This window comes from Schistocerca piceifrons, chromosome 2 (assembly GCF_021461385.2).
Source record: "Schistocerca piceifrons isolate TAMUIC-IGC-003096 chromosome 2, iqSchPice1.1, whole genome shotgun sequence".
NCBI lineage: Eukaryota > Metazoa > Arthropoda > Insecta > Orthoptera > Acrididae > Schistocerca > Schistocerca piceifrons.
Genome location: NC_060139.1, coordinates 26,177,336 through 26,202,373, shown reverse-complemented (window position 1 = coordinate 26,202,373; position 25,038 = coordinate 26,177,336). Strand labels below are relative to the sequence as shown.

Below are 25,038 nucleotides of genomic sequence, written 5' to 3'. Positions count from 1 at the left end.
GCAGAGATGGAGGTTAGAGGTTTGAAGTGTTAGTGAAAGCAGACGGTCTGGACGTGTGTCCGTCATAGAGATTTAAAATTAGTGACGATTACATAATTTTTTGGAACTGTACGTCACATTACTAAGGTAAAATTTGCTAAATTCATTGTTTGCTCAGCAACGAAATCTTTCCATTTGCTAACCACATGCCTATTAGTAGTTAGAGCCTACAGTAGTTAGCATCTTTTATATAGCTGGCTGTATTGGTGCTTGCTGTATCGTTGTAGTTCGTGTAATGAAGTTTTTTTGTGTGTGAGGTAAGTATCTCGTGAAACGTATAGGTTATTGTTAGGATTTCTTCTAATTCAGGGCCATTCTTTTGTGTTAATTGTCTCAGCAGTCAGATTGCGTTTCAGTTGTATTTGTCAGGAATAATTCTGTAGGTCAGATATGAAATGATAAAGACAAGCAAAGAGACAGTACGTTCAATTTTACTCAGCAGCTTAAGCAGGTTCACTTGTATTCAGTTTCACTCAGCAGTTTTAGAATTAAATTAAGAAGTTTCACCTTCCCAGTTATTTCAGTCCAAGTAAAAAAAAAAATCTTATTAAGAAGTTTCAAGGTGTACCACGTCAAACTAACTGAAACTACTTCGTGTGTCTTTCTACAGAAGAATGTTAAAAAAATTAGTGGGGAGATAAATTGCGAATGGACGTCTGTTTGACAGCTTTAGCAGTAGAGGGAACTGATTAATGTGAAATCTACAACGCCATCCACGAGCAGTCAACTTCGAGATGAAGAACCAGTAAATGGGAATAATTATAGATAGAAATAAAACTTAGAATACGCAAACCGGATTACGGAGCGTTTTGGGTATAGTACGCACGTAAATAGGAAGACTTTAGCGCAAAGTTGGAAGAGACGAAATCGAAACATTACTTCTAAACAAAAAAAAGAAGAAAAACCTAATGCTAAAAACTCCCAAGCACGGTTAAAAATGTACAAATATACACCTCAGGACCCTGACGACATAGAACCGTTGTTCTTGGTTTTCAGAGGACTACGTAGACTGTTATATCTCCTCACTACTATGTTAATGTTTCTATAAAACCTGTGAACTCAATATTATCCGCTTTGATGACTGGATAAAATTTTTGGAACCTGTGTCATTGTTTAAACATGTCGTGGTAATATGAGGAAATGATACGAAATGGTACTAATATGTATAGTCAGTAGTAGGGAAGTCGAATGGATGACTTAAATTTCGTGGGAGGATTCTGGGAAATTGTAGTGCAGCTGTAAAAGAAATACCATATGCTACTTGATCAAAAGTATCCAGACACCTATCAGTGGATATTAAAATGGAGTATGACGACTTGAACCCTGCTGTGCGTACTTTAAATGAGGAACTGCACCTCTGGGGAGGAATGGCAGTCCGTTCTTCAAATGGTTCAAATGGCTCTGAGTACTATGGGACTTAACATCTGAGGTCATCAGTCCCCTAGAACTTAGAACTATTTAAACCTAACTAACCTAAGGACATTACACACATCCATGCCCGTGGCAGGATTCGAACCTGCGACCGTAGCGGTCGCGCGGTTCCACACTGTAGCGCCTAGAACCGCTCGGCCACACCGGCCGGCGCAGTCCGTTCTTCCTCAAGAGCAGAAGGTAGTGATGTCGGACGCCGGGGTCTGGAGATCAGTCGACATTCTGACTCATACCAAACGTGTTCAGCTGGGTTCAGGTCGAGACTCTGGACAGGTCATTCTGTTTAAGGAATGTTACTGTCCACAGACCATTGCTTTATGACAAGGTACATTGTCTTGATGATACGAACAGTCATCGCCTGTGAACTGCTCCTCTACTGTACGCTGCCTCGAGATGACTTGGTGTTTGTGTTGTCCTCATCATTTCATCATCATTCCTGAAAGTGGCAAGATTGGACTGAGCATAGGTTGGGAATTAGTACGGGTGCTGATAACCGCGCAATTGAGCGCCCAACAAACCAATCATCATCATCATCATCATCATCATCATCATCATCTACTGTACGCGGAACACAATACTGTAAAATGCTTCTGATAGGAGCGTTTTCTTAGTCCCAATTAGGAGTCCACACCCTAACCACACTCCCCACACCTTTACTGGCTACATCATCTCCTCCGTACCTCACTGTTGGCGCTACACGAGGCAGGCGTTCGTCAAACCCAAACACTTCCACCGGTTTGCCACAGGCTACGGCGTGATTCATCGCTCCAAATCACTCGACTCCAGCTATTCAATGTCAATTGTCGTTGCTCTTTACACTATGTCAAGTGTCGCTTATGGTTGACCACATAAATGTGTGGCTTTGAGGGTCTGTTCGAGCGTTGGACCCCATTCTTTCTAACTCTCTATGCACATACATCCATTCTGCTAGCTGGACAGACGCTACCACTCTGGTTCTTACGAGTGATTCCTTCCGCTGATTGCATGCGAATTTTTACAACCAGCCACAGGGATGCTCGATGGCTCCTGTGGATCAGTGCATGAGGTCTGTCTGGTGTTGTTTCAGTTGTGGCTGTTGCTTCACGTTTCCACTTCACAGTCACATCACCAAAAGTCGACTTGCACAGTTTACGGAGGGTTGAAGTGTCCCTGATGGATCTGTTAGTCGGGTGACATCCAATCGCTAGCGCATGTTGGAAGTTACTCGCTTCTCCCAACAGACCTATTCTTCCGTTACTAACAAAACAATACCCCACACTTCCCTTTGTACCGCTCTCGTGACATTTAGTCATTTCCGCATTACACAGGGGTGGTCGAATGCTTTTTGACAGAGAGTGTACAAGACGCTAGTGTGATCTACTCTAGGGTTTTCTCATGTAGTTTTCACAGTCTACATCGAGGACATGAACCACGGACCTTGCCGTTGGTGGGGAGGCTAGCGAGCCTCAGCGATACAGATAACCGTACCGTAGGTGAATCCACAATGGAGATGTGTCTGTTGAGAAGCCAGACAAACGTGTGGTTGCTGAAGATGGGCAGCAACCTTTTCAGTAATTGCAGGGGCAATAGTCTGGATGATTGACTGATCTGGCCTTGTAACATCAGCCAAAACGGCCTTGCTGCACTGGTACTGTAAACGGCTGAAAGCAAAGGGAAACTACAGCCGTAATTTTTCCCAAGGGCATGCAGCTTTACTGTATGGTTAAACGATGATCGCGCCCTCTTGGATAAATTTTCCGGAGGTAAAATAGTCCCCCATCTGGGTCTCCGGGAGGGGACTACTCAGGAGGATGTTACCAGGAGAAATAAAACTGGCGTTCTACGGATCGGTGCGTGGAATGTCAGATTCCATAATCGGGCAGGTAGGTTAGAAAATGTAAAAACGGAAATGAATAGGTTAAAGTTAGATATGGGGGGAATTAGTGAAGTTCAGTGGCAGCAGGAACAAGACTTCTGGTCAGGTGACTACAGCGTAATAAATACAAAATCAAACATGGGTAATGCAGGAGTAGGAATGCGGGTAAGCTACTACGAACAGCATAGTGAACGCATTGTTGTAGCCAAGATAGACATGTAGCCCGCGCCTACCACAGCAGTACAAGTGTTTATGCGGACTAGTTCCGCATAGGATGAAGAGATTGAAAAAATGTATGGTGCAATAAAAGAAATTTTTCAGATACTTGTGCTTGTGGGACGTATGGCAATCCCCCTATGGGCGACTGCTCGTGTGCCGCGAAGAATTCTGCTGGCAGATGCAAGCTCGCTCCCTACACAAATTGTGCCGTGGACGCCCCGTAAATCGGGTTTATAGGCAGTTCGTAATCCCAGTAGAACCAATGACAAAGCCAAGATTCAACTGTCCGTATGGAACAACATCGCGGCTTTTACGGTCCGATGACAATGTTCGACCTTTCTATTACATGCTGGGTGGTAGGCGGTTGTGGGGCGATGCCGGAATCCTCACAGTCTGCGCAGCGTTATGAATATGACTCTTCAAAGTGGCGTCCCTCGTCCTCGGTCCCATGCAAATGGCAACCAAACCGCGCTATCCATATAGCCAGGAAGATCCATGCTACCGTCTCTGCTGATATGTACGACAGAGGCACTGCTTCGGCCCGTCTTGTACATAGGTCTTTGGCCGTTAGCCCACAGCAAAACCCTTCCGACGGTGGCAGTGGTCCAACGACGTCTAAGTGGAGGTGTGCATATCCCTATGTCGCCGGTGGGAAATGCCCTACACGTTTGTGGACGTGGCTCGTGACATTGCAGCTCTGGCACGCCGTTCACGTCTTCGTCCATCTACAACAGTCCCTCCTCATGTCCGGCCACAGAAACTGGTCTGTCATGAGCTTCACTGTAGCGTTAGTACTCAGGTGGGCTAGCCCATGAATACTGTCAGAGAACGACTTCCACAGTCCAACAGGGACAAATGACCGTGGCTTGTCTTTTGAGACAAAGTACCAAACTTCGATTGGCGTAACTCAGGCAGCACTTGCTTAGATGCAGTCCCATAGAAACGGTTTGCTGGTCTCTTTGAGCTGAAGGTCAAGCGTTTGTGCCCTTGCTAATTGTTCGTAATCAGTCTTCTGGGAGATAGCCTTCACCCTGGACAAGAAATCAGCAATGACCTTCTCTATCCCACTAACGTGTCGCAAGTTCATGGTATATCATGGTATATTGGGCGATAAACTCTAACTGCCTGAATTACCGTGGGTAGCAAGTGACTTTGTTCTTGCTGAATGCGAATGTGATCGGTTTGTGATTGGTATAAACTGTGAATGCTGTAGCTGCCAAATACGGGCGAAAGTATCTCACTCCCTCATACATTGCTTAATTGTGCCAAAGGTCAGGGTGTGCCAACAGGGTTGCCCAGCCTGAGGCTGGGTTTGACTTGCTCGGATGCCTTCTGCATTTTGAGAGTCCATTTCAGAGGTCGTCGGCCTGTCGCGTCTCTGCAGTAAAACTAATTTGATAATTTGTACAAAAACATAATTTTGGAGCATAGTATTGTATACATTACAGCAGAAACGTTGTCTTTTGGACATAATGCTGTTAGTATCTAAAGCCAATTACACAGTTTGTAATATTTCTGTTAATAAATTGTGGTAATTACAAAAACATGCATAGGAATAATGAAAACATAGTTTATTAACGAACGGAATTCTCACAAGTACAATTTTGGACACTACAGCAGTGACTACTGAAAACCCTGAAAAGGCTACAAACGCAGTGTTGTGAAAGAACGCATTTAAATCCTCCAAGGAATCACCGTCAGCATCGTCAAGATAGTTTCTGTTGGTGATAGCGCTTCTTGGCAGATTCTTACAAAATGCATGGCAAACGCTAGGTGCATGAAGTACTAGAGAAACTAGGTCACTGAATTTCCGTTGGGACTGCTGGCTTCAGTGATAAGCGTTTTGGAAATCTAGGCGTACCATCTTACACTCTTCCACGTCTCCTGTACATTCCGTTCAGGTCAGTTGTGTTGGACTCGCCATCAAATTGTGTTTTTAGGTAAACCAATCCGATCGTAAAACGTAAACTTTCACGGCCGGAAATTTCAGAATTAATAAAATGTTCGCTGTGGTTGAATGGATTTCACTTTATAACTCGACGTTTCGTCCTCATCTGCGGAGGGCATTTTCAAGGGGTAACGTAGCATTGTCGAATGTCCGATTCACACCGTGGCTCGCTACTGACTACAGCAAAATTCCGCTTCCGCGCAGTGGCGTGACGCTGCATCTTTTGAATGCGCGAGTGCAATTGGCCGTTGTCGACTGCCGTCGTCCGCTGTTGATAACATCCCATGTTGAAAGCCTGGTACACATCTTCTTCGGCAACGGAATCGAAATTTCATTCAATTTCACGCCCTCCTCCTTCCTATTGAAATTCAAATGGTTCAAATGGCTCTGAGCACTATGGGACTCAACTTCTGAGGTCATCAGTCCCCTAGAACTTAGAACTACTTAAACCTAACTAACCTAAGGACATCACACACATCCATGCCCGAAGCAGGATTCGAACCTGCGACCGTAGCGGTCTCGCGGTTCCAGAATGTAGCGCCTAGAACCGCACGGCCACTCCGACCGGCTATTGAAATTCCTTGGGTATGTTGCAATCTCTGTGGTCTCTCTGTAGAGGCTTTCATGGTATCCGCTTGTAGCTGCCAGTACTTGAGTCCTATCAAAATGAATGTGGTGGTGTCCTGGCTGTAAAGCATGTTCCGCAACAGTTGATCTGTTAACCTCCCTTCTATTGCAATTACCCTTGAGCTCTTCGAGTCGTTTTTTGACAGTTCTTTTTGTAGTACCCACGTGCATCTCCCCACAACTACACGGAATCCTACAAACTCCAGCTTTTTCCTGCAGTTGGCGAGCATGCTTGGCCGATTGTAGGTGATCTTGTGTCTTCCGCGTGGGTGTGTAAATTACCGCGATGATTTTTCAAGATTATTCCTTGTTGTTGTTGTTGTGGTCTTCAGTCCTGAGACTGGTTTGATGCAGCTCTCCATGCTACTCTATCCTGTGCAAGCTTTTTCATCTCCCAGTACCTACTGCAACCTACATCCTTCTGAATATTCATCTCTTGGTCTCCCTCTACGATTTTTACCCTCCACGCTGCCCTCCAATACTAAATTGGTGATCCCTTGATGCCTCAGAACATGTCCTACCAACCGATCCCTTCTTCTGGTCAAGTTGTGCCACAAACTTCTCTTCTCCCCAATCCTATTCAATACTTCCTCATTAGTTATGTGATCTACCCATCTAATCTTCAGCATTCTTCTGTAGCACCACATTTCGAAAGCTTCTACTCTCTTCATGTCCAAACTATTTATCGTCCATGTTTCACTTCCATACATGGCTACACTCCATACGAATACTTTCAGAAATGACTTCCTGACACTTAAATCAATACTGGATGTTAACAAATTTCTCTTCTTCAGAAACGCTTTCCTTGCCATTGCCAGCCTACATTTTATATCCTCTCTACTTCGACCATCATCAGTTATTTTGCTCCCCAAATAACAAAACTCCTTTACTACTTTAAGTGCCTCATTTCCTAATCTAATTCCCTCAGCATCACCCGACTTAATTAGACTACATTCCATTATCCTTGTTTTGCTTTTGTTGATGTTCATCTTATGTCCTCCTTTCAAGACACTGTCCATTCCATTCAACTGCTCTTCCAAGTCCTTTGCTGTCTCTGACAGAATTACAATGTCATCGGCGAACCTCAAGGTTTTTATTTCTTCTCCATGAATTTTAATACCTACTCCGAATTTTTCTTTTGTTTCCTTTACTGCTTGCTCAATATACAGATTGAACAACATCGGGGAGAGGCTACAACCCTGTCTTACTCCCTTCCCAACCACTGCTTCCCTTTCATGTCCCTCGACTCTTATAACTGCCATCTGGTTTCTGTACAAATTGTAAATAGCCTTTCGCTCCCTGTATTTTACCCCTGCCACCTTTAGAATTTGAAAGAGAGTATTCCAGTCAACATTGTCAAAAGCTTTCTCTAAGTCTACAAATGCTAGAAACGTAGGTTTGCCTTTCCTTAATCTTTCTTCTAAGATAAGTCGTAAGGTCAGTATTGCCTCACGTGTTCCAGTGTTTCTACGGAATCCAAACTGATCTTCCCCGAGGTTGGCTTCTACTAGTTTTTCCATTCGTCTGTAAAGAATTCGTGTTAGTATTTTGCAGCTGTGACTTATTAAGCTGATAGTTCGGTAATTTTCACATCTGTCAACACCTGCTTTCTTTGGGATTGGAATTATTATATTCTTCTTGAAGTCTGAGGGTATTTCGCCTGTTTCATACATCTTGCTCACCAGATGGTAGAGTTTTGTCAGGACTGGCTCTCCCAAGGCCGTCAGTAGTTCCAATGGAATATTGTCTACTCCGGGGGCCTTGTTTCGACTCAGGTCTTTCAGTGCTCTGTCAAACTCTTCACGCAGTATCATATCTCCCATTTCATCTTCATCTACATCCTCTTCCATTTCCATAATATTGTCCTCAACTACATCGCCCTTGTATAGACCCTCTATATACTCTTTCCACCTTTCTGCTTTCCCTTCTTTGCTTAGAACTGGGTTTCCATCTGAGCTCTTGATATTCATACAAGTGGTTCTCTTATCTCCAAAGGTATCTTTAATTTTCCTGTATGCGGTATCTATCTTACCCCCAGTGAGATAGGCCTCTACATCCTTACATTTGTCCTCTAGCCATCCCTGCTTAGCCATTTTGCACTTCCTGTCGATCTCATTTTTGAGACGTTTGTATTCCTTTTTGCCTGTTTCACTTACTGCATTTTTATATTTTCTCCTTTCATCAATTAAATTCAATATTTCTTCTGTTACCCAAGGATTTCTACTAGCCCTCGTCTTTTTACCTACTTGATCCTCTGCTGCCTTCACTACTTGATCCCTTAAAGCTACCCATTCGTCTTCTACTGTATTTATTTCCCCCATTCCTGTCAATTGCTCCCTTATGCTCTCCCTGAACCTCCGTACAACCTCTGGTTCTTTTAGTTTATCCAGGTCCCATCTCCTTAAATTCCCACCTTTTTGCAGTTTCTTCAGTTTTAATCTACAGGTCATAACCAATAGATTGTGGTCAGAGTCCACATCTGCCCCTGGAAATGTCTTACAATTTAAAACCTGGTTCCTAAATCTCTGTCTTACCATTATATAATCTATCTGATACCTTTTAGTATCTCCAGGGTTCTTCCATGTATACAACCTTCTTTCATGATTCTTAAACCAAGTGTTAGCTATGATTATGTTGTGCTCTGTGCAAAATTCTACCAGGCGGCTTCCTCTTTCATTTCTGTCCCCCAATCCATATTCACCTACTATGTTTCCTTCTCTCCCTTTTTCTACACTCGAATTCCAGTCACCCATGACTATTAAATTTTCGTCTCCCTTCACAATCTGAATAATTTCTTTTATTTCATCATACATTTCTTCAATTTCCTCGTCATCTGCAGAGCTAGTTGGCATATAAACTTGTACTACTGTAGTAGGTGTGGGCTTCGTATCTATCTTGGCCACAATAATGCGTTCACTATGCTGTTTGTAGTAGCTTACCCGCATTCCTATTTTCCTATTCATTATTAAACCTACTCCTGCATTACCCCTATTTGATTTTGTGTTTATAACCCTGTAGTCACCTGACCAGAAGTCTTGTTCCTCCTGCCACCGAACTTCACTAATTCCCACTATATCTAACTTCAACCTATCCATTTCCCTTTTTAAATTTTCTAACCTACCTGCCCGATTAAGGGATCTGACATTCCACGCTCCGATCCGTAGAACGCCAGTTTTCTTTCTCCTGATAACGACATCCTCTTGAGTAGTCCCCGCCCGGAGATTCGAATGGGGGACTATTTTACCTCCGGAATATTTTACCCAAGAGGACGCCATCATCATGTAATCATACAGTAAAGCTGCATGCCCTCGGGAAAAATTACGGCTGTAGTTTCCCCTTGCTTTCAGCCGTTCGCAGTACCAGCACAGCAAGGCCGTTTTGGTTATTGTTACAAGGCCAGATCAGTCCATCATCCAGACTGTTGCCCTTGCAACTACTGAAAAGGCTGCTGCCCCTCTTCAGGAACCACACGTTTGTCTGGCCTCTCAACAGATACCCCTCCGTTGTGGTTGCACCTACGGTACGGCTATCTATATCGCTGAGGCACGCAAGCCTCCCCACCAACGGCAAGGTCCATGGTTCATGGGGGGAGATTATTATTCCTATGCGTCCTTAATGAATGGCAGGGAAAGTTTCGATTTAACCGGAACTTCAGCATCACTATGATTTCTACGCGGTAGTCTCAACGCTCTTTTCATCTCCGCGAACGCATAACCATTATTGAGCAATGCACTGGTGAGCTATTTTAATTCTGCGTCCAATCTGGTTCACTGATTTTCCTTGCTCTGTCAGCCAACGTTTTTATGACGTCTCGCTTTTGTTACGGGTGGAGGTTCGAATCGCGATGTAGGTAACGGCCTGTGTGCGTGGGTTTTCGGTAAACTGTATGGCCCAAACTACCATCTTCTTTCTTGAAAATTAGTACATCAAGAAAATTTAATGCCGCGCGGAGTGGCAGCGCGGTCAGAGGCGCCATGTCACTGACTGCGCGACCACTACCGTCCAAGGTTCGACTATGAGTGTGTGTGTTGTTCTTAGCATAAATTAAAATGGTTCAAATCGCTCTGAGCACTATGGGACTCAACTGCTGCGGTCATTAGTCCCTTAGAGCTTAGAACTACTGAAACCTAACTAACCTAAGGACATCACACACATCCATGCCCGAGGCAGGATTCGAACCTGCGACCGTAGCAGCAGCGCGGCTCCGGACTGGAGCGCCTAGAACCGCACGACCACCGCGGCCGGCAGCATAAATTAGTTTAAGTTCGTTTAAATAGTGTGTAAGTATAGGGATCGACGACCTCAGCAGTTTTGTCCCTTAGAAATTCAAACAGATTTGAGCATTTGAGAAAATTTGATCTTCCGCCTGCCTCCTCTTCCTTGGTAAACTGAATCTTCGTATTGACCCTGTTCAGATGTTTGTGAAAACGATCCAGTTGCTCCCTGTCACGCCGCCACAGAACAGACCTATCGTCCACGTAACGGAAACAGACATTCGGTTTCTTGTTCGCAGTTTCCATTGCCTGATCCTCGAATTTTTCCATAAAAAGTTCGCTATCACCGGGCTTGTGGGGCTCTCCATCCGTCTGTTCATAGAACTCTTCGTTCCATTCGAAATACGTGGTTGTGAGGTAATATTTTAACAGTTCTGCAACTTCGGGAGGAAAAATCCGATTCACCTGTTGCAACACTTCATTGACTGGGACTATAGTGAATAGCGGTACCACGTCGATACTAACTACTATGTAGCCGCGCGGAGTGGATGCGCGGTTTGAGGTGCTATGTCCCGGATTGCGCGGCTCCTCCCGCCGGAGGCTCGAGTCCTCCCTCGGGCATGGGTGTGTGTGTTGTTCTTAGCATAAGTTAGTTTAAGTAGTGTGTAAGTCTAAGGGACCGATGACTGCAGCAATTTGGTCCCTTAGGAATTCACACACATTTTTTTGAACTAATATGTCCTCTGGCTGGACCACTATGCCGTTTAATTTACTTATAAAACGTGCCGAATTCTTTATATACGTATATCTGAAGAAGATGTGTACCAAGCTTCCACCATGGGATGTTAGCAACAGCGGACGACGGCAGTTGACAACGGCTAATTGCGCTCGCTTATTCAAAACAAGTGACATAACACCATTGCGCGGAAACTCGCGGAAGCGGAATTTTGCTGTAGTCAGAAGCGAGCCAGGGTGTGAATCGGACATTCAACAAAGCTACGACCCCCCTTGAAAATGCCCTCCGCAGATGAGGACGAAACGTAGTGTTTTAAAGTGAATTCCATTCGACCACGGCATATTAGCCCGGATCATTTTATTAACTGTGAAATCATTCCGATGTTTTCCTGCCGTATATGGATGTGTGTGTACATAGGTCAATAGGAGAACCTTCTCTTTCTCAACATTTTTTCCCTTGAATTAATGGGGCATTTTTTCCTATAAAGATATATTAAATTGTTTTAATCCTTCTTGTTCCATGTAGAGCACCCTCACTTCAATTGTTGCCGGTAGCCAGGTGTCTGGATCGCCACGCTGTTTACTTTCTTGCGTTTCCTTTCTGTTAATGCATGCATGATGTCGGTATCCTTGTGTTTGCGTCCTTTCACAAGGTAATTCATATAAACACGTTTTATCTGCGGATATTTCTGCAAAATAAAGAAGAAAGACATGATAAGGATAATATTGTTATTTTGGCTATAGCAATTACGTGACTGTAGTGTCATTTCCTTCTCATCCGAAGTAGGGACTACACTTTACAGCCATTTTAAAATAACTGATGAGATTTCTCCCCACTTCTACGAGCTTTACTTTCATCCCACATCATGCAGTGATCTCTGTTGTCAGATGAATCAAAACGGGTGTAAATCAGTGTCTACAGCTTACGTTTGTAAAAGCTTATCCCATCGTTAACAGTTGTGTAGGCAAATATTTTTGCAGATCGCCAGTAAGAACTTTATGTGTGACGTTTGTTTTCGATATTTTCGTACCCTCATTTTTTAGACTGTACCTTCTCTTTGACTCTGTAAGGTGTGAGTCATATACAGCAGTAGTTTGTTCCTGAATGTGTGGCTTCAACAGTTGTTTTTAAATCTGACCGGAAAATATTCAATCTTCGGTGGCTTAGAAGAAAGTTTACATTCCTTATCAGAAAGTTCGTTATGTATGTTATTGCCTCTGCAGTCTGTACATATAAGTTATACATTTTCTTTTATCTCATTCGGGACCATGGTGCTTATGTTGGGATTTTTTCCCTAGCATAGTGGCTCTCATAGCAAGAGGTGGAAGAAATATGTTGAATATCGTTTACACAATTCTATTCTAGCCTTTTGTTTATTGGAATGTTTCTTCCTCTCTGATCAGTTTTAACAGTATGCCGCCGTTGACGGTCTTTTCGACAATTCACCACTACATTATTTGAAATGGCAAGGGTGTTCAAAAACATCACGATACGCACTTTTATTTTGGTATTATTAATTGTAAGACAATGGTCCAAAATATTTTCTTTTCATTTTTTTGGGAATATTTTATCTTTTTCTTGCACGTCCGGTAGGGCTACTGTTTACGCAAGATAAAATAAATTGCCTTTTTATATCAAAAGTGTTTCCTTTGTTCCAATTTGCTTTAAAAATACCCAGTCTGTCAACGTCAGATAACCTCTGGTTCCATAACATTAGCACCTATAGTTTTACCTTTTTTGTTGATCTACTCCCCACCTGCAGCTGATTTTTGCTTACATATATTGCACATCCAGGCGCCAGCGTTTCTCATCCTGTTTCTTCCCTTTTGTACAATAGATGTATTTTTTTAACCTATCAGTGGGAGTCTTGGTTCCTAGGACTTAACTCGTTTAACTCGTCCTAATTTATTAGGCATAAGTGATTCTCCGAAACGTCAGTCGTTTCCCTTTTTTTATTTCCGCTGCCATTATTCTTCAGTAATTTTCTTTCTTTCTTTGTATGACGTAGATGCGTTAAAAATTAGATTCTAAGGAGCTCACATTTTTGTTTGATACATAATCTTCGACAATTCCCGAAACATTATCTTTGTTGTTCCATAACCCATGGTCCCCCCCCCCTCCCCCTCACCCCCCTCCCGCATACCTTGTTCTTTGAGTTTCACACGTGGCGTGTGAATTTGGTAAGCTCAAAGAAGCAAATAATAACAAACAATCGAAATACATTCAATTTTACATTAAAAAGATAATGAGTTAATGATTAGTAGAGCTAAGTGAAATGGAAAGAAGTTTAAGAATGTACGTGTGGGTTGCAAGGTACACGGTGAAAAGGCTAAACTCTGACAGAGAAAGCTGCATCTCGAGAGTAACATTAGTTGAGGATACACAATGAAACAATAAAGCAAACTTAATGATTGTTGAAATGAAAAGCATCTGTAAAGACTCGTAATGTTCAAGTAATAATGTTCAACTCCCGTTTATATATATACTCTTTGTAGTTTATGCTTCTAAACACCGGTAAAAGCCTCTTACCTGTACTGCTCGATGAACTTGCATTCTCAGAGTTTGACGCAAGCAAACTTAATATTTTTCTTCTACGAGAATTGTGTTTAGGCCCCATTTCTAACTAAAAACTATGTACAAAATCAAAGTAAAGGGTAATTATTACATCAAAGGTTATCACATCATTATGATATGACAAGACGGTTAGCTGCGTAGCTCCCATTCCATCCGCTAGTCTTGTAAACTTTCCGGTTACAGAGAGTTGCTTTACACCTCTATATACGAGGCGATATTCCACATCTAGGATATGAGGTCGTACAATAGGACTACAGGAAACTACATGTTTCTTCTGCGATACTGCAGCAAGACTTGGCAGGAATGTAGCCACTGTACATGATTGCCGGCAGCGGTGGTCACAGAAACGCAACGTTCATAGGAAGACCAGGCTGCGGATAGCCACGTGGCACTAACGGGAGGGAAGGCCGTCCTGTTCATCACATGGCTCTGATGCATCGTACTGCATCTGCAATTTGAGCACTGGTTCGCGCCACAATGACACAACGAAGTGTTATAAATTGGTTACTTCAAGGAGAGCTCCGAGCCTGATGCGACTTCATTGGTGTCAAGCGAGAGCGCATTGGAGGGCAGGGTGGAGGTCTATTTGGCTTTCTGATGAAACCTGGTACTGCCTCGGTGCCAGTGATGGCCGTGTTTTGGTTAGAATGAGGCCAGTTGAGGGCCTGCAACCAACCCGTCGGCTCGTTAGACACACTGGACCTACACCTGAGGTTATGTTCTGGGATGCTATTTGGTATGACGTCAGGAGGTCTCTTGTGTTTATCCCGCGCACTCTGACTGCAAGTTTGTACGTCGGCCTAGTGATTCGACCTATTGTGCTGCCATTCATGAATGGCATTCCAGGATGTGTTTTCCAACAGGATAACGCTCGTCCACATAGCGCTGTTTTAAACCACCATACTCTTCAGAGTGTCATCATATTGCCCTGGCCTCTCGATCACCAGATCTATCCCTAGTCGAACACAAATGGAACGTCATCAGACGATAACTCCAGCGTCGCCTACAACCATCATTAACCATCCCTGTGTTGACCGACCAAGGGGAACAGACATGGAACTCCATCTCCAAAAAAAAAAAAAAATAATAATAATGTTCAAATGTGTGTGAAATCTTATAGGACTTAACTCCTAAGGTCGTCAGTCCGTAAGCTTATACACTATTTAACCTAAATTATCCTAAGGACAAACACAGATACCGATGCCCAAGGGAGGACTCGAACCTCCGCAGGGACAACTCCATCCCACAAACTGACGTACAGCATCTGTACAGCATAATGCGTGCACGTTTGCATGCTTGAATTCATCATTCAGTTATTAATGTACCAGCATTTCACACTTTCAATGGCTTATCTTGTGCTTCCATTAACCTCTAATCTTGCAAAGTTAATCACTTAAATATGTCACCTAGACAAATGTATTCCCGAAATTCCATTACTCAACATTAAATGTTTTTTGGTGTTGCAATTTCCTTTCAGTCAGCGTAAAATGACTTAGACAACCTGACAAGTAAAGACAATCGAAATTAGTTGCGGTTGGGAAGTTACACCTTTTAGGAACTTGTAAATAATAAACAACACTAAAATCTCGTCATCCGATAACTGAAAATCATCCCATTCGGACGTATCTTGATTGTCCATAAATCAGGCAAAATGTAACGAATATTTGTGCATAGATTTAGATGCTTTCCATACATCGTTTAAGAAAGAGCTGGAATGATTACTTTCAAAAGAACACCGTCGATTTCCTTCGTTGGCCTTCCTCATTCCAAGTTTGTACTTCGTCTGTATTAAATTCGTCGTCCACTTTTCATCTTAATTTTCCATCATTACTCTCCTGCTATCTAATTGCAGAAGACGGAAGCTCGCTGCAGCTATTGGCAGTTGACCCTCAGCAGAAATAAACTTAATCTATTGCGCATAAATATGTCGGAAAACGTATTATTCGAATACCCGACCGACATTCGAAGTGCAGGATTCTGAAACTGGAGCAATCGGCACAATCTCGCTAGCAGTACAGTCTTCTGTTTCTCAGCGTCATGGTCTCTAATTGAGTCCATGTGTCATATTTCATGGCCACGTCAATTTAGGAGTGATTTTCTAACAACTATTCTCATCAACTAGAAAGTGATATGGTTATCTAAAACCAGCATATCGAACTCCCGACATGGCTGCATAGTAATCGCAGTGCAAGTACATTTTATTTCGATTTGCTCGGTCTAGTGAGAAGAATTACGAGAAGTTTACAACCCAAATATGATATACTGTGAGTGATAATTCATATGAAACGGATGTGCGCATGATATTAATACACTGAGTGAATAAAATCGCAACACCAAAAATAATTAATACAGAGTAAAGAAAATTTCGGAAATTCATTTGTCTAGATAACACACGTGGGTTGTAACTTAAAAAATGGCAACTATTTATTCACAACCGATGCAAAAAGAGTTACGTGTTTGCATCTGTTACTGTCCTTCAAAGTAGTCACCAGCGTTGTGTAGAACCCGTTGCCAGCGACGAGGAAGGCGTAGTATACCGTTAGCAGAGCCTGTTCTGTTGATGGTGCGGATGGAGCTGTCTACTGCCTGTCGAATCTCTGGAACAGTTCTGAAGCGAATGCCACGAAGTGGTTCCTCCATCTTCGGAATCAAATCAAAGTCCCAAGGACTTAAGTCCGGGGAGTATGGTGGATGGTACAGTACTTCTCAGTCCCATCGACCGAACAGATCAGCCACAGATTGCGCTGTATGCGCCCGCGCATTTGGGTGGGGTGCGCAGAAAGTGTCGATACGTCCTTCGCAAAGATCGTCGCAGGTGACGGTTCAAAAACGAACAGTAATACTGTGCATTTGATTCCGAAGATGAAGGAACCACTTCGTGGCATTCGCTTCAGAACTGTTCCAGAGATTCGACAGGCAGTAAACCGCTCCATTCGCACCATCAACAGAAGAGGCTCTGCTAACGGTATATTACTCCTTCCGCATCACTGGCAACGGGTTCTACACAACGCTGGTGACTACTCTGAAGGACAGTAACAGGTGCAAACACGTAACTCTTTTGTATCGCTTGTGAAAAAATATTTGCCACTTTATAAGTTCCAACCCTCTTTTTTAAGTGATTAACATTGCAAGCTCACAAGTTAATGAAAGCGTGAGATAAGTCATTGGAAATTTGAAATGCTGGTACATCGCCACAATGTTGAATGAAAGCATGCAAACGCGCATACGTTGTGTTGTGCAGGTGCCGTACGTCAGTCTGTGGGATGGAGTTCCATACCTGTTGCACTTGGTCGTTCAGTGCACGGTCAGTTAATGCTGTTTGTGGAAGGCGCTGGTGTTGTCCTACGGTGATGTCGCCCTGCTGGAAAACATCCCCTCGAATGCTGTTCATGAAGGGCAGCATAATAGAGCGAATCACTAGACTGAAGAACAAATCTTCAGTCTTAAGTGCGTGGGACAACCACGAGAGGCCTCCAGCTGTCATACGTAATCGCACTCCAGACCATGACTCCAGGTATAGACCCAGTGTGTCTTGCTCGCACACAGGTTGGTTGCAGGGTCTCAACTGGTCTATTACTAATCGACATACGGCTATCACTAGCACCGAGGAAGAACCAGGTTTCATCCCCCAATGGGCTCTCGATTGACGCCACTGAAGTCGCAAATGGAGGTCGTATGGGGCCATTGGAATGGACGCTACAGGGCGTCAGTGACGAAGCTGTACTTTGTAACCCCCCCCCCCCCCCGACCATCACCACCACCACCAGCTTTACTATAATATTCGATACCCGGAATTTGTAGCCGGGTATCGGTACTTTCTGTTACACAAAGAATAAAAATCATGCCACTATGACACCTTTTCCTGTTATGTAATTGTACTGTATAATACTATGAATGATACTTAAACAAAATTTACGAATAATTAAACAATATGTAAATATGTAACGTAATAATCACTATGAACCATCAACATTTACTCAGAACTATAATAATCAGTACGTAATTCATATGATTAGAAGTAGTTATAAATGTTAGCATCCTTATTACTTTCGTTAATTAACTGCAATTAGATCTCGAAAGTTCAGTTTGGAAAACGTTATTGTAAATCGATCAAAAAGCAAGAACCAAATTTAAATTCACGTAATTTCAAGTGATATGTAATTTCAGATCCAAATTTGTAAAGCAGAATTAATTCATCTACATCTACATCCATACTCCGCAAGCCACCTGACGGTGTGTGGCGGAGGGTACCTTGAGAACCTCTATCGGTTCTCCATTCTATTCCAGTCTCGTATTGTTCGTGGAAAGAAGGATTGTCGGTATGCTTCTGTGTGGGCTCTAATCTCTCTGATTTTATCCTCATGGTCTCTTCGCGAGATATACGTAGGAGGGAGCAATATACTGCTTGACTCTTCGGTGAAGGTTTGTTCTCGAAACTTTAACAAAAGCCCGTACCGAGCTACTGAACGTCTCTCCTGCAGAGTCTTCCACTGTAGTTTATCTATCATCTCCGTAACGCTTTCGCGATTACTAAATGATCCTGTAACGAAGCGCGCTGCTCTCCGTTGGATCTTCTCTATATCTTCTATCAACCCTGTCTGGTACGGATCCCAGACTGCTGAGCAGTATTCAAGCAGTGGGCGAACAAGCGTACTGTAACCTACTTCCTTTGTTTTCGGATTGCATTTCCTTAGGATTCTTCCAATGAATCTCAGTCTGGCATCTGCTTTACCGACGATCAACTTTATATGATCGTTCCATTTTAAATCACTCCTAATGCGTACTCCGAGATAATTTATATAATTAACTGCTTCCAGTTGCTGACCTGCTATTTTGTAGCTAAATGATAAGGGCTCTCTCTTTCTATGTATTCACAGCACATTAAACTTGTCTACATTGAGATTCAATTGCCATTCCCTGCACCATGCCTCAATTCGCTGCAGATCCTCCTGCATTTCAGTACAATTTTCCATTGTTACAACCTCTCGGTACACCACTGTATCATCCACAAAAGCCTCAGTGAACCTCCGATGTTATCCACAAGGTCATTTATGTACATTGTGAATAGCAACGGTCCTACGACACTCCCCTGCGGCACACCTGAAATCATTCATACTTTCCGAAGACTTCTCTCCTTTGAGAATGACATGCTGCGTTCTGTTATCTAGCAACGCTTCAATCCAATCACACAATTGGTCTGATAGTCCATATGCTCTTACTTTGTTCATTAAACGACTGAGGGGAACTGTATCGAACGCCTTGCGGAAGTCAAGAAACACGGCATTATTAAAATAGTTAATTGATCATTGTTAGCACATGTAATTAACTCCATTACTTACGTTTGGATGCATATTTCAAAGGTATGAGCCATTAAAGAGGTTAAACAACTTGTGTATATATTACGTAAATGTTAGCAATATTTTCCGATCGATAATTGATTTGTATTTATTAAATTAATGAAACGCATTATTGTAAAAAAGTCATATTTAATTTTCAATCTTAAATTGTACAATTTCTATCCTAAAACTCATCTGTAATGAACTAATATTTTATACTGTAAGTAATCTGATTGTCAACCTTTTGTATATTTGTAACTTTTAATTGTAACTATTAATTTCACGATGGTGTAATAATTGAAGTAATGAACACTCATTGTTTAGAATACATATAAGCAAACGCGGCAATGCAGCGTCAGTTCGCCTAGGGGTGCATTTTGTAGTCAAGTCTTTTCGGTCAGTAAGTCAGTCTGTCAGCTGTTGGATTGTCAAAGAGACAATATGTTAAGTTTGATGTATTCTGTAATGACTTTGGAAAAATGTTATCATCAACAAATAAACCTCCGCAAATTTTATGACATGGAGTTTTAATTAGAAGGAATCACCAGCTACCCGACTCAGGCAAATAACAAGATAAGTACAACAAAAATACAGGGTGATTCAAAAAGAATACCACAACTTTAGGAATTTAAAACTCTGCAACGACAAAAGGCAGAGCTAAGCACTATCTGTCGGCGAATTAAGGGAGCTATAAAGTTTCATTTAGTTGCACATTTGTCCGCTTGAGGCGCTGTTGACTAGGCGTCAGCGTCAGTTGATGCTAAGATGGCGACCGCTCAACAGAAAGCTGGACTACAGTATCTGGAGATGTTAGAGAATTGGCTGTTCCCTCAGCTCGAACAAGAAGCACAACAATTCATATTTCAGCAGGATGGAGCGCCACCACATTGGCACTTATCTGTCCGTAACTACCCGAACGGCAACTATCCGAGGCGATGGATCGGCCGCCAGGCAGCCCGTGACAGAGCAATTCATCACTGGCCTCCAAGAAGCCCTGATCTTACCCCTTGCGATTTTTTCTTATGGGGGTATGTTAAGGATATGGTGTTTCGGCCACCTCTCCCATCCACCATTGATGATTTGAAACGAGAAATAACAGCAGCTATCCAAACTGTTGCGCCTGATATGCTGCAGAGAGTGTGGAACGAGTTGGAGTATCGGGTTGATATTGCTCGAGTGTCTGGAGGGGGCCATATTGAACATCTCTGAACTTGTTTTTGAGTGAAAAAAAACCTTTTTAAATACTCTTTGTAATGATGTATAACAGAAGGTTATATTATGTTTCTTTCATTAAATACACATTTTTAAAGTTGTGGTATTCTTTTTGAATCACCCTGTACTTTGTCATGCATCGCCCTTACTTACGTCCACTCCAGATGCAAATATATAAGTAATCATATTAACGCACCGGTAAATAAATCATATGCATTCATAAAAAAAGAGGGATACCATTACTTGAAGTAACAGATTTGTAGCAGTTGGTTCTGTCCCTGTGGTGCCAACTGCTGCTCAGACTGCTGCTGCAGATGCGCCAGAGCCATACGCTGAACACGGTGGTCTTTCCTCTCGGTGGTGCCAAGTAGCCATCCGGGGCCCGGTCTTTTTGCGACGGTAAATTCTGACGATCACCGCTGCCAGTAATCATGTACAGTGGCTGCATTCCTGCCAAGTCTTTCTGCAATATCGCAGAAGGCACATGCAGCTTCTCGTAGCCCTACCACACGACCTGGTTCAAACGATGTGATGTGATATATTTTCGTCTTTGTCGTCTTAAGGTCTTTGTCGGTTGACTTCAACTCACCACGCCCAATATCAAAGGCAACCAATGCTCACGACCATTACAGCGTATATTTAAAACGAATCTGATTTGGATCCTCATAGTGGTGCTACGAGAGTCACTTTTACGCGACTGGCAACTTTCGGATGTAGAAACATGCCTACCGACTTTTGTTTATGTCACACAACTCCATCTCGGTGGTGAGGGTTTTTTTTTCGTCAGCGCATATTATTCCACTACCAAAGATGTAAGGATATAATTTTCCATCTACTCAAGTCCCCCAATAGTTATTGAAGGCTTCTTACGTTACAGGTTTCTGGCAGAGATGCAGCTTAAAACCATTGCGGCATGGTTGCTCGTCACGACTGCAGTGGTTTTAGTGGTGGCCGCAGGGGAGAGACACGGTCCAGCCACCATGAGCAAGAGCCTCCTCAGCCGCGTCTTGGACCACCTCTCCGGAAGAACTATCCGTGAGTAAATACCGGTGTTGCGTATTTGTTGTAGAAACTCCTTTCTGTCGGCGATACACTCCTGCTCTGCTATGCGTAGTATCGACAGCACCAACAGCGCATTTACACAATAGTCGTTGTGGTGTAGAACTAGTTACCGTGAACCGTTGTACAAATTTTGCAGCTCTTTACCTTGCCATGGAAACAAAGGAAGCATCATCATTTTACGGAAACTGATTTCCTCCCCAATAACTTTCATCATGATACTTCTCGAAACAATCCACATATACAGCTTATTACGTCTGTGAAACTGATTTCCTCCCCAATAACTTTCATCATGATACTTCTCGAAACAATCCACATATACAGCTTATTACGTCTGTGATTTTTTTTAGCGCTAGGTAACGCTGGTGGAGGGTTCCAGCATTATCACTATGGTATCCACTGAAGCTGTTTCTGCCTCAAGGATGTTACCAGCTTTGCTCTCAGTATTGTCGCTGCCGCTGCAAGTTCGTACAACCAAATTGAATGGTTATATCACAAATTAAAGCACTTCCAGTTGTTTGGTCAAAGTTTGCTGCGTGAGTGTGTAACAGTCTCGTCCCTAAACAGGCTCATATACAGAGTATGTCCTAATTAAAAGACGTAACTGGCCAGCAATTGCGTAACATAGTATATTGCTTCGGATACATTGCAGTTATCATCACTATTTTCGGATAGTGTTTGCTTAATACAGTTATTTAAAATATCGTTCTTTTCTTTTAGTTTTCATTATTTGCGTATCTTAAGTGATTTGAAGCTTACGCTCAACGAGCATCTGTTTGTTATTGGAGTTAGAAAAAATTATTTTACTATTATGTAGAGAAGGGGATTCTCATAACTGGACTTCAAGAAATGAGAAATACTGATCAGGAGCCGATAGAATCACAAGGATATAGGATTTATAAGGGAATACCAGGGAAAAGAGTCATGAAACAGTGTCCACAATTTGGAACAGGATTCGTGGTGAGTCTGAAAATAATAGAGTCCATAATAGAATTTAAAGCACAATCTCCCAGGCTCTCAACATTAACTCTAAAAGCTGCAAATAAAATGTACACAATAGTAAATGCCCATGCCCCGACAAATGATAAAAATAATAAAAAAGAACACAGAGAAGAGGTAGAAAAATTTTGCGAGCTCTTAGATCAAACGACGAATAACATTAATAAAAATCACATCAAAATTTTAATTGGAGACTTCAATGCCCAGTTAGGAAGGGAAAAGAGATATAGAGACATAAAAGGGAAATGGACAGCACAAAGAAGAACAAACAAAAATGGCATAAGACTAGTGGAATTTTGCAGAAACCATGACATGATCTCAAATTCGACGTATTTTAAGAGAAGACCAAGTAAACTAAAAACTTGGAAACATCCATACTGGAAAAAAGGAGAATGGCAACTGGACCATGTCTGCATGGATAAGAATTACCACAAGGAAATGTACAATGTGAAAGTACTGAGAGGGACAGATACCGGATCAGATCATTACATGATAAAAATTAAAATTAAATTAACCCCATTAGCAAAGAAAAAATCCCACCAGAAGAAGAAGAGAACCTATGACCCTCATAAACTGATACAAAATGAGGATTATGAAGCACAAACCAGGGCTATAAAAATAACAGATGATCTGGAAGAAATAATTCCCAAATTGAAACAAATAGCTGAACAAGTTGCCCCTATAAATCCAAGGAAAAAACACCAGTGGTGGAACGATGAAGGTGATGAAGCAGTGTTGGATCGACACCAAGCCTGGTTAAGGCATCAAAATGAAAAAACAGAAAAATCATATTTGGAACTCACAAAACAAAGGAAGACAACACTAAAAATAATAAGGAGAGTTAAACGTCAGTACCAAAAAGATATACTTCTAATGATAGAAACAAATAGTGAAAAAACAAACTCAAGAGACTATTACAAAATATTTGGCAGACAATTACAAAGATATGATCCTCCAACATTAATGTTAAAAGATAAAGATAATAACCTAGCCCATAGCAATAGTAAAAATACAGAAATTCTAGCAGAAACATTTAACAAGTTACTAAATTGTGAAGATCCCCCAGAACTTCTTCAGATAAACACAGAAACCCCAATTAAAACACCAGCAGAAAATATAAATCCACCTACAATTAATTAGGTCTACAGAGCTTTGAAGGAACTCAAAAACTACAAAGCAAGTGGAGAAGATCAAACGTTTGCTGAACTTTGGAAATATGCAGCAGAACCAGTAAAGATAGCATTACACCAATGCATAGTAAAAATCTGGAATGAAGAGAAATTACCAGAAAATTGGACTACTGCTATAATACATCCATTACATAAGAAAGGAGAAAAATCAAATCCAGACAACTATAGAGGAATTTCCCTTTTGGACTGCATGTATAAGATCATGTCAAGAATACTATACAACCGCTGTAAAGATCAACTAGAACTGGAACTGGGAGAATATCAAGGAGGATTTAGATCCTGGAGAAGCTGCCCAGAACAGATAATCACCTTGAAGTTAGTTATGGATGTCTACAAAAGAAGGCAAAAACAACTAGTCATAACCTTTGTAGATTTCAAAAAGGCGTATGATTGCATCCATAGATCTTCAATGATGAAAATATTAAGGAATTTGGGACTTCATCCTAAATTAATAAAAATGATACAGTTAACCTTAACAAACACCAAATCCAAAGTAAAATTTAGAGGAGAAATATCTGAACCATTTACGATTAAAACAGGGTTGAGACAGGGAGATTGTTTATCACCATTGCTATTCAATCGTGCTCTTGAATATGTAATGAGAGAATGGTACAAGGAAAATCCTATGAATATTAAAATTGGAACTAAGAAAGATAAAATAAACCTAAATTGCTTGGGATTTGCTGATGACCTAGCATTACTAGCTAATAATATTCAGGAAGCCACGAAACAAATAACAAGCTTACAAAATATAGCACAAAAATTAGGACTCCAGATATCATTTGAAACGACTGAAATAATGGTAACGGATCCACTTGTAATAGATCACATCACAGTGAACAATAGGGAAATTAAAATAGTGAAACAATTTAAATACCTGGGTGAAATTATAACACATAAATTGGACGAGAAACCTGCATGGCGAGCAAGAACTAATAAAATGATAAAAGCTCAAAAACTAACATGGTCTACGTACAATAAAAAATGTCTATCAATTAAAACAAAATTAAAACATTACAAGACGGTGGTTCAACCAGAGGTTACATACGGAAGTGAAACTCTTTTTAAAGTCACCCAGAAAAACAGAATTGACAAAATTTTAAAAGTAGAGAGAAGAATTGCTAGAACATGCATAAATAAGAAATATCAAAAAGCTGGGCAGTGGCGGATAGTTCCAAATGAAGTGGTATACAGAGAACTGGAGCCCATCACTGATACTATACGAAAGAAAAGGATCTCTTTTTGTGGTCACATTCTGAGGACACCAGAAACCAGATTATCAAGGAAAATTATTGAGAAACTCTGGAATTTGAAACAACAAGGAGGATGGCTTAAGGAAATAAGAGAGGATATGGAAGAACTGGAAATAACTCTGGATGATTTGCAGAACAAAACGCCAAATTTAAAGAAGTTGAGGGACACAGAAATAAGATTTAAACCAAAAATTGACAAACGACATACAATGAAAGGGTATTTACAGATAGGGAACGACGAAAAGCATCGGAACAATGAAGAGATACTGGGCCACTCGGAAGGGGAAAATACCAAAGAAGAGGACCAGAAATGATTGACTGAAGTGGTCCAATGAGGCCGTAAAAG

At 41.8% G+C, this 25,038-nt stretch overlaps 1 protein-coding gene across 1 annotated transcript in view; it reads left to right on the top strand.

The window, feature by feature from the left end:
* The window catches only part of LOC124777307, a 151,094-nt gene that overhangs the window by 83,172 nt on the left and 42,884 nt on the right, over positions 1-25,038 (top strand). Inside the window, exon 2 of the mRNA XM_047252662.1 lies at positions 21,069-21,226. Coding sequence (XP_047108618.1) covers positions 21,082-21,226 — 145 coding nt within the window. The 5' untranslated portion in view covers positions 21,069-21,081. The remainder of the gene's footprint in view (positions 1-21,068; positions 21,227-25,038) is intronic.